The 13,186-nt window shown below is 40.4% G+C and overlaps 1 protein-coding gene across 1 annotated transcript in view; it reads left to right on the top strand.

Annotated features, from left to right (window-relative positions):
• LOC110988479 (uncharacterized) overlaps nucleotides 1-13,186 on the top strand; it is an 85,567-nt gene that overhangs the window by 53,054 nt on the left and 19,327 nt on the right. Inside the window, exons 30-40 of the mRNA XM_087137810.1 lie at nucleotides 426-563; nucleotides 2,704-2,862; nucleotides 3,154-3,306; nucleotides 3,779-3,901; nucleotides 4,780-5,013; nucleotides 6,252-6,515; nucleotides 7,736-8,002; nucleotides 8,317-8,433; nucleotides 9,139-9,255; nucleotides 10,616-10,867; nucleotides 12,248-12,367. Of these exons, the coding sequence (XP_086993936.1) occupies nucleotides 426-563; nucleotides 2,704-2,862; nucleotides 3,154-3,306; nucleotides 3,779-3,901; nucleotides 4,780-5,013; nucleotides 6,252-6,515; nucleotides 7,736-8,002; nucleotides 8,317-8,433; nucleotides 9,139-9,255; nucleotides 10,616-10,867; nucleotides 12,248-12,367 (1,944 nt within the window). The remainder of the gene's footprint in view (nucleotides 1-425; nucleotides 564-2,703; nucleotides 2,863-3,153; nucleotides 3,307-3,778; nucleotides 3,902-4,779; nucleotides 5,014-6,251; nucleotides 6,516-7,735; nucleotides 8,003-8,316; nucleotides 8,434-9,138; nucleotides 9,256-10,615; nucleotides 10,868-12,247; nucleotides 12,368-13,186) is intronic.

The raw sequence follows: 13,186 nt of genomic DNA on the forward strand, positions 1-13,186 counted from the left end.
TTTGTTTAAGGAGTGCACATTATGAATTTTGGGGGTCCAATTTCCAACAACTTTTGGGCCACTTAGATTGTTGGGATGACTCACTTAGTTATCCATCTGAAACTAAACTCGGGTCATTGCTTTTGCAATTATACTTCCTGTTATGTGGTACTTTGTGACTTTTTTGTCGGCCAAATAAATTCATGGCTTGTTTTATGCCATCTTTTTCATAATTTAGGAATATTTATGATTTGTGCTTGACTTTGTGCTTGTTCTAGCTATTTATTCTGCTTTTAAACCTTTTATTCATTTCCTGGTATTAAATTTTGGTCGGATGTTTGGCAACAGTATGAAAATTACTGTACCCGGCGATGAAGGACAGAATATGAATTGTTATTTTCAGAGAACTGTTTTAATTGATGTTTATTTTTGGATCTGGTTTTCAGAAATTGTTGTTAGAAACAATCCTTGTAACAGCTTCCCCTGTCTCAATGGTGCTGATTGCGTCAACATGGATGGTGGCCTCGCTTACACTTGCAAGTGCCAATCAGGCTACACAGGCACCAACTGCGGAATACAAACAAGTAAGTCAGCCTATTAACAAGGACAGTTGCTTGGCCAGTTTTAAATGCGCGTTTTAAGACGAGCTCAGGACATGACTAATGCCCAAGTAAGGCAAGGGCATTATCAGCGTACAGTTTCCTGAGTCGTTTAAGCCCGGCTAATGTTTAAGACCAGCCAAGCACATATTTATTTCTATTCGTAAATACCTTTTTAGTCAGAGAGTCAAAAGAAGTCAAGTGATGCAATTCCAGCAATTTTATTCTAGAAATTTACTTTCAGTTTCCTGAACACCCTTGTCCATTTTATGGAATATTCCTTGTGCAAATTGCCCAATTGGCATGTGCATGGCAAGCCATGTGCACACAGACTCTTGACCAATCAGAAATGATTAAACTGTCTCGTATCCACGTGCCAGCGCATGATTTACGCAGCAGGCATTATCACTTCTCAGCGGGCATTATCAAATGTTAATACAGGGTCAAGTTGCACGTTGTTGAATAAGGAGACTGTCTGAGGTACATTTATGAGATGCATAATACCATAAGGCAGCAAGTTTTCACACAACATGTGCCACAGACAGCGCTTAATGCCTGTTGGTCTCTGAATTGGCAGTCACTGTAAAATTCGTCACAGAATTGTTTGCTTCATCAAATGCCCCTGTGCAACTGCGGTGTTGCTTAGACAGCTCCAGCAGGTGAACTCCTCACTGTAACACCTGAAGGTCTTGGGAATGGTGTGGGTGCCAAATTGGTCCAGTTTCAGCAGAAAAGTTTAAGGAGAATGGATGGAGAAATAAATAGATTCACGGTGAAAATGGACTTGGCAACTGGCGCATTACATTCTCAGAAAGTCGCACTTGTACTACATATAACACGCCAATGCATTCTGTGGAACTGCAATATTCAGTGGTCTAATGTCCCATGGTAGCATGGAGCTGTACAAAAGTAAATTAATGAACAACTGCAGATGTGTCTGCAGATTACTGCAGATGTGTACATGCCATCTGCAGATTACTGCAGATGTGTACATGCCATCTGCAGATTACTGCAGATGTGTACATGCCATCTGCAGATTACTGCAGATGTGTACATGCCATCTGCAGATTACTGCAGATGTGTACTTGCCATCTGCAGATTACTGCAGATGTGTGCATGCCATCTGCAGATTACTGCAGATGTGTACATGCCATCTGCAGATTATTGCAGATGTGTACATGCCATCTAAGATTACTGTAGATGTGTACATGCCATCTAAGATTACTGCAGATGTGTACATGCCATCTAAGATTACTGCAGATGTGTACATGCCATCTAAGATTACTGCAGATGTGTACATGCCATCTACAGATTACTGTAGATGTGGACATGCCATCTGCAGATTACTGCAGATGTGTACATGCCATCTGCAGATTCAAAAATCTTCGAACCACATGTGGATGAAAAATACAAGAAGCTGAAAGTAGAAGGTCACATGGCGAGCCTCCAAACCCATCACACAGCCTGGCCATTGGAATTTTACATGGGGCCGCCCTATCATGTTCTGTAATTTTTATCGTTCCCAGCTGCTGTCGTTCGTGCACGTTTGTTTACACGTCATGTGTTCGCTTAGCAATGCTATACATTTTTGTTTGCATGTATGTACGTGCAAACAAGAATGATTAACATTATGAAGATTATCCTTCCTACAATGGATGGATTCTAGATTCAGTCGACCAGCCTGATGCAGATCAATCCTTTAGTTAGATTTTTTCTTATTATAAATTACTAAACTACTTTTGGTCTTCTGTTAAAAAAAACCCAGAACCAGAACAACCGTAACACGATTATCTAACTTTTCATTTGTTAATTAGTATACAGAGTTGCATTAGTCATCATTTTCTTTACATTTTTGGAAGTGAGTGGCCAATTTGTAGTATAAAATTTCCAGGTCAGGTTGTTTTTTAGTTTCTGTAAACTAAAAAGGTTGCCAATATCTTACTGAAGCCATTTTATAGGTGACATTATTCAGATATAAATGCATGAAAATTTCTAAATTTTTGGCATGCTATCTCCGCTACTAATGCAAGGGACGACTTTCAGGGTTTATTGCTATCAATGTGCAAAACATGAATTGTAAGCCCAGTGCAAGCAGTTCTTGAGCTCTTTTAATTGGATCTTGCAGCTGATGCTGGTGCCATCGACTCTTGTGCTTCCAATCCATGTCAGTCTGGTTCCACGTGCCGCAACAGCTACCACAGTACCAGCCCTCTCATCTATACTGGCCAGTATGTCTGTAACTGTAACACATTCCTCACTGGTGTGAACTGCAACACGGCTGTTGGTGAGTTGTAAAAAAATACTTCAACCAAAAAAGCTGGTTCCCGTGGATTTGGTTTTGGATTTGATCCCACAAGTTCATTTCATTGTGACTGACATTTTAAAGGGACATTGTCCTCCTGTTGTTCAGGTTGAAGAACATTTAACAAATTATTTTCATCTTACATGCTTCACTTTAGGGCCAGAGATTTTGATCATGGCATTTTTGACCCCAAGATTAGATAAGCACTATACTCCTAATACAAAATATTATGTCATCTGTACCAAAAATTATGCTTTTCAAAAATTTCAACAGCCACTGCACCCACCATGAATGTCTGTGGGACACTTTTCCGGCCTTGTGCTAACGGTGGGACTTGCATGAACATCTACAACAGTTACCTGCAATCCGTGGATTACTGCTGTGCATGTCAGTCTGGGTTTTTCGGACAGCACTGTGAAATACAATGTAAGTGTTCATATTTAGGACCAATCCTGTACCTCCCTTAACTATACCTTCCTTCCTCCTCCCCCTCCCCCGAAAAGAGGAAAAGGATTTTACCAGCAGATTTAAAAATATTTTTTAAAGATCTTTGTTCGTTTATTGAGAAAACCCCCAATTTATAGTGTTGCTACATGTAGTTCTAAATTGTCAAAGCGGCTTACTTTTTTAGAAGTTGAAAGAACAGAAAGCGTACAGAGTTTTTAGTTCAATATGCACAGTTGCTGTGTGAATTTTCATCAAATCAAATCTACATCTCACTGAATTATGCTGGTAAGGTGCAAAGCTCAGTGTTACAAGGCACATTGCTGAATGCCCAGTTTCAGCACCAGTTGTAGATAAACTCTGTTATCTCATTTATCACATTTTTTTAAATGAGGAAATTCCACCAGTCTCGGTGTGACAGGTAAACTGTATCTCTTTTACTCTGACCCACCAGTTTCTAATCCATGTGTTCCCAACCCTTGCTTGAATGGTGGTGGCTGCGTGGCGAGTGGGCAGAGGTTCTCCTGCGCCTGTCCTCCAAACTTCAGCGGCAACATCTGCGACATTGAGGCCCCAGGTGGGTTGTCGGGTGCAGTAAGGCATCTTGATCTGTTTGAAAGCTGTTTGGTACGTGGAACAATATCCACCGGTTGTATGGGACGTGGACTCGCTCATCAAATCCAACGACACGTTCTCAGAAATATATTGGAACAGTTTCAGTTACGTGCGTGGAGGGAACAAAGGGACTAGGGTTACTGTTTGGGGAGATCAAGCCTCCTGTCTGTAGTGCCACAGAAAAGAATGATTTCTAACCAAAGGACTCATTGTTGGAATTGAAGTTATGGGGTTGTGCCAGGTGTGTAAAGCTTTGCTGTGACCAGAGCACAGCCACCAATTTGTGTCATATTTGCTGAAATAGTACTTAACAAATGTCTATTTGATGCATGATCTTAAAAGACAGTCAGATTTTAAAGGCAAAACTGATTCGGAAAGGACAACAGTAGTCTCGGTTCACTTGGTTGTTCAGGTTTGGTTGTTTTTTTCCTTTTTTAAGAGTCTCACCTTAAGTCAGTGCAAGATGTGTGCCAAATTGTTTGAGAGAAGGCAAATATAATTTAAAACACTGTTCCCAAAAATAAACTGCATGTGTAATTTTCTATTTCTAGTTTCTTTTGATTTTTCATTTAATTTCACACTGGCAAAGCATCAGATTTACACTTGGTATAATAGTGTTATGGTCGAGACCATCGCAAAACCAGTCACAAGTAACAGGGTGAACAGTGACAGAGGAAGGCTTTTATTACAGTTTAATTAAGTAGCTTGTGACTTGCATTCAGACTGAAGGTCTTTGGCATGCCTTGTGATGTATTAAGAGGCCTCAGCCACAACACTGGCTGGTAGTTTAGCTAGTCCGTCAGATTGATGCTCGAATTTGTTTTGCTTTTTTGCAAACAGACACCACCCCACCTACAGTTATCAACTGTCCGACAAGCTTTTCCTTCGATGCTGGCTCCCAGGCAACCATTAATGTTCCATGGAGTGAGCCGCAGGCTGTGGACGGGACAGTGTTTTACCGGTCACACATGCCCAACTCGGAATTTACGGCCGGAACGTCCACCCGTATCATCTACGTCTTCGCGGATGCCGCCGGCAATTTGGCGACTTGTGCATTCAATATCCTAGTCACCCGTAAGACACATTTCCTACCTTTAGCAATTTTTCAGTCAAATTCCATTTTGTTTTTCTTACATACTCTGCCTTTCCATCCTGAATTCTGTATGTAGCTGATATAATTCATTTGGATGGTCCTGAAATTTCTCCTGAAATTTTGGTGCACCAACTTCTAATCTGCCATCATGGAATACTGTTGTAATACTTGGGCTATTGAGTATTCCCGTTTTCAAGTTCCTATTTTAAAATTCCATGTAGAAAAGTTTTTTTTCAAGGCAATTTTTTCTGCATGCACATTTTAAAATGCTCAAATCAAGCAAATATTGTTACTCTCAAAATAGCTTTATTTTCAGAACTAGTTGTGAGAGGTTTCACAAGGCAAAATATGCAATTTTCATGTCAAACAGATCATGAGGTTTGTGTGGTTTTGCAATGATAAGCGTAACTGTCTGCTGTGCATGCTTACTTGTGGTTTTCTCTCTTGCCACACATCGGTGAAACAACACGTACTGAGCTTTAGATTGTTATTTGCTGTTTTCCAGCATTTGTTCAATCGTGCACAAATGAGTTCAAAAGATATCATCCTGGAAGAAGTACTTACAAAGTACGGTTAGCTGCTTCTTTAAGGTGTTCACTGGAAGGCGCCATTTTTGAGTGTTGAATAGCTACATGTAATCGCAGGCTTGTACGTACATGTATATGAATGACCAGGAAAAGTTCTGGACTGCAAAACCCTTTGGCACACATAAACATTTGCTTGCCTAGCCACTACAGCATGAGCATCTTCTCTCAGTTCAAGAACTTGATGTTTTGTTCTGATGAAGAAAGTGGAGTGGCTCAACACCTAAAGAATTGTGCTTGGTTTGAGAATCAACATATGGTTTAAATGTTGCATTTTTTTTTAATTGACAGACATTTACAGTAAGTATACCAGAGTGCATACCTTGATTGTCGTACTCGTGGACACTTTTTTCTTGATTTTTGACTGACAAGTTTCTTTTGTGTGTGTTGTTTTTTCCTTCAAGCATTTGTTCATTGGTGCATTTTGACTGAATTTTGACCGGACATAGTTGATTGGCATTGCTCCCTCACTCCTTTTTGAAATACGCAAGCACAGGTGTTTTATTTCTTCAGTCAAATAGGGGCTTTTGTCCCTGAAATTGTGCCAACATTGCTTTCCAGCTTATCACCAATGTGTAACGTGTTGGTGTGGAGCTTCAATTAAATAACCTGATCAATTTCATCTGATGTACTAGGAGCCTTAGTCGTAGACAATATCATGCCGACCATCACATGCCCAAGTCCTCCCACCGCTATTCTCAGAGGAGATGCTTCGACTGTCCGGGTGACATGGTCTCCCCCAGTCGCTGCAGACAACCAAGGACAACCTCTGGTGACAAGCAACCGCCAGTCTGGTTCCCTGTTCACCGAGGGAGTAACCCCTGTGACCTACACAGCCACCGACTTCTCCAACAACCGGGCTACCTGTACCTTTGATGTCACTGTTACAAGACAAGGAGGTGCGTCAAAGTTGGGTTTTTTTTAGAGGGATTGGGTTTTTAGGGGATCCAAACAGATTGTGGGTCATAAACTAGCCTGTTGAGCACATATGGCAGTGACAAAATAAACCATAAAAAACCTAGCTTTTTAAAGCAGCTTCTCATAGCTGGGCTGATTCCGTCCCTTCAGGTCACTACTTTGTAATGAATTGTTTTTCTGAAATTTGGTTCCACTTATAAATGACAATTACAAAATCTGTACATTGGCATCACCAGGATTTGTACCAGGGGGGTACCAGCAAATTGGCAAAATATTAATGGTGTAAGGAGGTCAGTATGAAGGCATTTATGAAGCAGATTCATGACTTTCATCAACTTTCATCTTTGTTGCATTTCTTTTTATGTTCTATTCCTTTCCCCCTTTCAGTTTCAGTGATTCCAGAGGAGGAGGGGGGAGTTGCTTTATACACACTCTATCGTTAACCCAGTTTGGGCAAAAGATGTTGCTTTATACACACTCTATCGTTAACCCAGTTTGGGCAAAAGATGTTGCTTTATACACACTCTATCTTTAACCCAGTTTGGGCAAAAGATGTTGCTTTATACACACTCTATCTTTAACCCAGTTTGGGCAAAAGATGTTGCTTTATACACACTCTATCGTTAACCCAGTTTGGGCAAAAGATGTTGCTTTATACACACTCTATCTTTAACCCAGTTTGGGCAAAAGATGTGGCTTTATACACACTCTATCTTTAACCCAGTTTGGGCAAAAGATGTTGCTTTATACACACTCTATCTTTAACCCAGTTTGGGCAAAAGATGTTGCTTTATACACACTCTATCTTTAACCCAGTTTGGCTGTCCATATTTTTTGTGACCACTACTCAATGAGAATGGCCAACTTTTCATTTTATCAACCTGTGGCTTGACTGTTTGACATTTTTTGAAAAAAAAATGGTATTTCTAATGTTTACAAATTGCTCTCAAAACACATGAAGACTTCAGCCAAAAAAATGAATGTTGGAGAATAGATCACAGCTCTTGAGTCTTCCATTTGTAGGTATAAACGGACATTTGCTTCCACAGAATTTGAAAAGCCCTATTTTACCATTTTAAAAAGGAGAGAATGAGAAGAGAATTCATTTCCCTGCACTTTGCTTCCATGCCTAGAAGTACATGTTGATCCACACGTTGGCCTAACTGTATGTAAATATTTTTTTAATTATTGTTGGCTCCAGGGTTCAGCATACAATGCCCAGCTACTGTAAATCTACCAGTCAGTGCTGGCCTAGACTGTTACACCTACGTCCTGCCCAACCCAACTTACTCCAACACTGTTGGGGCAGTGACCCTGGGCTATCGGCTTATTGGTGGTGGGGCAACAAGTCGCGAGTTCTATACCACTTTGCCCTTCTCTGGGAGTTTCCAATACCGGGCGGTGGATTCCGCTGGCAACCTGGCAGAGTGTACATTCACCCTGACCATAACCCCAGGAGTAGTAGTAGGTAGGTGATTGCCTTTCGCTTCTTTTCTTTCGTTTAACTTTGTAAGAGAAAATGCATTCTTGTGCGGATGGGCATGTCAGTCTTGAACAAGAGGTCCACGTAGGGAGTCAAGACCATGTTTTGACTTTCTCATCTCCAAACATAGTTTCTGCCCGTCAGTTGCAAAGTAAATTGGAATATTTGAGGAAATTGTTATCCAAACATTTCAGTTTTTGATATTTTTTTTTACGATTGCCATTACATTGCCGTCACTGGCACTTCCTCTGGAAGGCCTACATGTACAATTAATGTTTGCTTCTTTGACTTCTTCACAGATCCATGCTCATCTAATCCGTGCCTCAATGGAGGGACATGTTCAGCCTCGGGTAACACATTCACCTGTACATGTCCTAGCGGGTTCACTGGAGTTACTTGCAATGTTCCCATCACAGGTAAATGGAGCAAGAAAAGCTTCCTGAAAGCTAAACTAGGGAGGGATCTCAATCAGAAGGTCATGTCTACCTTGGTTAATACATGTACATCTGAAGCTGGAGCCCCCTGAGAAGTATTTCTGCGTCTGATTGCCTGCCTCTCAAAAATAGGGTCGATAGGATGGAATAAAGAATTTTTGGTCAAATAATAAAAATGGTAAAATATTAGGGTCATGCTGAAAACTTAAGGTCAGTCAGGAAAACGGAACAGAACTTTGGGGGGGCGCATGGCCATCCAGGATGAAATCTGATGCCTCTTTGTTGGCCTACTTTGTGTGGAAGCAAGGGAAAATGTGGTTAATTCAGCAGAGCTTTAGCTGTAAAATAGTAAGATATTTGTAACTGGAAAATCTCCTGCATAAACTAATGCCCTCATTGGTGTGGTGGGAACCAGTGCAGCATTGCTTCAACAAAACTGTTGCCCTCAAGTGTACAAATTTCTGCTTGTTTCATCTTTACCATTGAGTATGACTCCTCCTTTTTCTGTTGCCAATATGTTGCAATCAGTGGCACATCTTCTGGAAGGCATACATGTACAAATATTTTTTTTCACAGTACACAGTGCGTGTGTGAGATACAAGATTTCATCTGTGCACGTTGTTATCTGAGGGAATGGTTTCCAAATGGACTGAAGCTTTCATGTTTCCTGCTTTGACTTTATCACAGGCCCATGCTCATCTAATCCGTGCGTCAACGGAGGGACATGTTCAGCCTCGGGTAACACATTCACCTGTACATGTCCTAGCGGGTTCACTGGAGTTACTTGCAATGTTCCCTCCACAGGTAAATATTATTTGCTACACATGTGGCCTAGTCATTCTATCATTCAGCATGCATGTAGTTATTTTTTTCTTTCTGAGGAACAACTCGTGCATTTGTGTTCAGGGGGGGACGAGGAGGGGACAAGTGCCCTGGAATAATGGGCAATTGCAAATCCCCCCCCCGGAAAACAAAAGAAAAAGGGTAAGAACTTGCATTAATCAATGTAAAAGTACTTAAGAATAGACACTTCACATCATTGTACAACGCTCATGAAGTATTCATGACGATAAACCTTGTTCTGTGGCAGGAACTTACAAACTAAAATTATATTCATAAACTCAGAAAATGTACACATAGATAAGAAATCAAGTTCTTTCATTTAACTTGCAGAAATGTTCTTGAAACATCAATACATTTTGACGTGCATCTGTAGAGTTGCGTGAGTGTATGGTGTAGTGTAATGACACTATTTTAATCAGGATGCATGGACTGGTTGCCGCATTTCCATCATGCTTTCTTTGGCAGTGGTGTGGTGGGAACCAGTGCAGCATTGGTTCAGTGAATTGAGCATTATAGCGCACGTGTTTTCACCACCGCGATAGTGAACCACAAAGGCAACTTGTGAAGTTTCTTTTAGAAAGTTTCGACAAACATACATTGGTTTATTTTCTGGTTTTCTGACATATAGGCTTTTACCAAGTTGGTCTTTTTTACCCTGTACAAGGTTGAACTCAGTATCCTGGTATGGTGTGTGTATCTTCCTTTGAAAAGGGGAATGATGGCGTATATGCCCCAAGTAGGAAGTGCAAAATGTTTAAAACTTGTTGAGTGTACATTTTCTACTGTACATAAGGCCAGTTAATGATTTGGTTAAGTACACATTTAAACCCCAGCATGGTAGACTGGCATGGTTGCTTCAAAGGAAAAGCCTTTAACAATGTTACAGGTTGGCATTTATGATAAAGACACCCAAACCCTGTGGTAAGATCTGAACTCCACATCTTTTACATGGGAACTATCTGTGGTTGGAACTGTTGTCATGTTTTATCTGATTTTTTACATTTTTCTGTTATTCATCGTCGCCATCACTATTTAGATCGATAAGTCTTCGAAATAATGAAATGTAAAAGTATAAGTACCATTCAAATGTCATTTTTGGACAGGAACCTGCCTCTATCTGTAAAAATCTAAAAAAGGGGCATTACCATAGTTCAAATAGTACTTTAGACATGATCAGCCTGAAATGTTTTTCAACTACTTTGAGGTGTCACACATTTAACTGAAGGCTATCAAACTTCATGGAAAACGTAAAGATGGTGCTTTTCAGTATAAAAAGAATCTTCAAATATAATGAAACTTTTAAAAATGTTCTCGTTGGTAGGCCTTTCTTGTCCGCCTGTTGCTGTCTCTGGAACACCTGGGACAACCATCACTGTTAACATACCCGAGCCCACAGTGCCTGGCAATACAGGAAATGTAAACTTCTTCTACTTTGTTGGCGGTCTTCAAATAAGCAACCCAAGATCATACCCCGTGACTGTTCCAGCCAGTGGGCAAAGCACCGTAACTGTATCAATATTTGCCTTCGATGGATCCACTACACTCCAGTGCAATTCTGACATTGTAGTCACAGGTAAAGCATCTTTCCTCTCAAACAATGGTACTTTTGGAGATATAAATTGTTCACTGACCAAAGTTGACTCAGTCTTCTAAACACGTCCACACAGTGATACCACAGAATTTGTCCAATCAATAATGGCATTTTCAGAGATGTAGGTTTTTCACTGGCCACAGTTTATTAAGTCTATCCACCTAAAGCACACAATGTATGTATAGTTGTGTGTGCGTGACTGCACAATTAATTACCAACCCCAAATTGCTCCACAGTTTCAAGCAATGGCACTCAGTAATGAGTTACCTGGATTTGTTGACATATCATGGAAAGGCACATAGATTTTTCCTTTTAGGCTGGTAAAAAGAGTTTGCTTGTAACATATATCTAAGCGAAAGGACTCTTGAAAGTAAGATTACTTTTTCGAAACACCCTATGCAAACCTCAGAGTGTGATAGAATTACTTAAAGTTGTATTCAGAGCAGTTGTTTCAGTTTGAGTCTCTGTAATATGTCGAGAGTGTATCTTGAAAATTTAGTCTGACTGTTTGCAATGGCACTACTGTACCTCTACATGTACATGAACGTAGAGTTTCAGAAAGTATGCCTTTTCATGACCTTGTCTATGGAGCGCTACAAGATTAAACAAAGTACCTGGCAATAATGGAGCGCCTTTGATATAAAATGAATGGCAATGAATACTACAGTCTCGGTCATGTGACATTCAGTTTGAACTTGTGACCTGGCAAGAAGTCAGACTCAGTCATAAGTCAGTTCAATTTGAATCAACATCAAAATCCAGGTTACTTGGTTTGAGTCTGGGTGTGAGGAACCACAGTTTGTGTGGATTGAGTCTTAGACATGAGAATGTTGATTGTGTCCTTGCTGAATCCAACTCACATGCTACTTCAAGTCTTCACAGTTCTACTTGCAAGTCATTGGGTTTTGGTCTTAGTCCTAGTCACTTGGGTGGGTCAAGCTCGAGATCTTATTTGATATTTCATTTTTTGCAGATACAGGCAGAGTGATGATGAAACATTGCATGACGTACATTGTTTACAATGATATCTGTGCATTTACTGTATTTATTTTGTATTATTTCCCCCTTTTAAAAACTTGTTTTATTATTATTTTTTTTAGAATGGAGGGGGATGACCCCCGAACCTCCCCTAAATCCATACCTTGTATAACTTTTTTTGAGTTTCAATTTTAATTACATATTACTTGAGTCTGAGAAGCTTGAGTTAGGTCAGGAGAAACAATTTTAGTCTGAGCCATGTTACTTTTGAAAAGCTTGAAATTGACCACTAGATTGATAGTCTGAAACTTGAAGTATATCAATCAGTCAGTAAGAACAGATTGTCCGTCTTGTTTTACTCATGAACCTATGTTTTTGTTTCAGCTGGTGGTACTTCACCATGTGGCAGCAATCCCTGCGTGAATGGTGGTACCTGCAATGTGATTGGTCAGGGATACACCTGTACCTGTCCTCTAGGCTTCTCTGGCATCAACTGTCAACTTGGTATGTCTATGGTTCCTTGCGTCATACTTTACTGAACCAGCAGCAGTGCAGTATTTCTGTAGTTTTGAGGGGGGCTGGTAGTCAATAGACAAAAATATTTGCAAAACCCAGGATCACTGGAATTTTGCAAAACCTTCAAAAATGTACTGGCTTATCCCCCTTACTTGGGAAGGGGCAGGGGGGCTAGACACCAATGAACTTTGGAATGCTGTTCACAGCAGACACTTTGGATGCACAGGTATACTTGCGCACCTTATACCTTCTGCATGGTCATTTCCTGTCGCAGAGGGCAGAATTTATATTAAAGAAAAAGGAAAAGAAACAGAACACAAAATGGAATCACTTGACTTTTTTCCCAGTGTTTTGTAAACCCATGGCTCCTTGACTCGGTGGGCTACTCAAAAGAGCCTATACCATTGTGCGCACTAGTTTACGTGTGCAAATGACACAGAGTGCACACAGTCATTTACTCTCATCTGAATATTCAGATCCAATTCAGTCCATTACTATCCCCAGATTAAACCACTGTTTTAAAACCATTTGGCACTCTATCATCTTTTTTGAAATCACATTTGTGATGGACTCACTACTAATTTTGAACAGGTAAAATCCCCAAGTTTTTATGAAGAAGACATAGCAATATTCTGTCCATAGCCACAGGGTCTTGGGGGCATGTCTTCCCTTGAGGTAGAAGGAGGCCTATTGGTAGAGTATGCAATTCCCAGTCAAAGATTTGAGATTTGAATCCAGCAGCAGGCAACATATTATGACCTCGGATGGATCACTTTACTCCAACCAGCCCCTCTCCACTCAATGCAG

The sequence above is a fragment of the Acanthaster planci genome, linkage group LG06, assembly GCF_054643075.1.
Source record: "Acanthaster planci isolate LZ-2023a linkage group LG06, COTS_SCS, whole genome shotgun sequence".
NCBI classification, from domain to species: domain Eukaryota; kingdom Metazoa; phylum Echinodermata; class Asteroidea; order Valvatida; family Acanthasteridae; genus Acanthaster; species Acanthaster planci.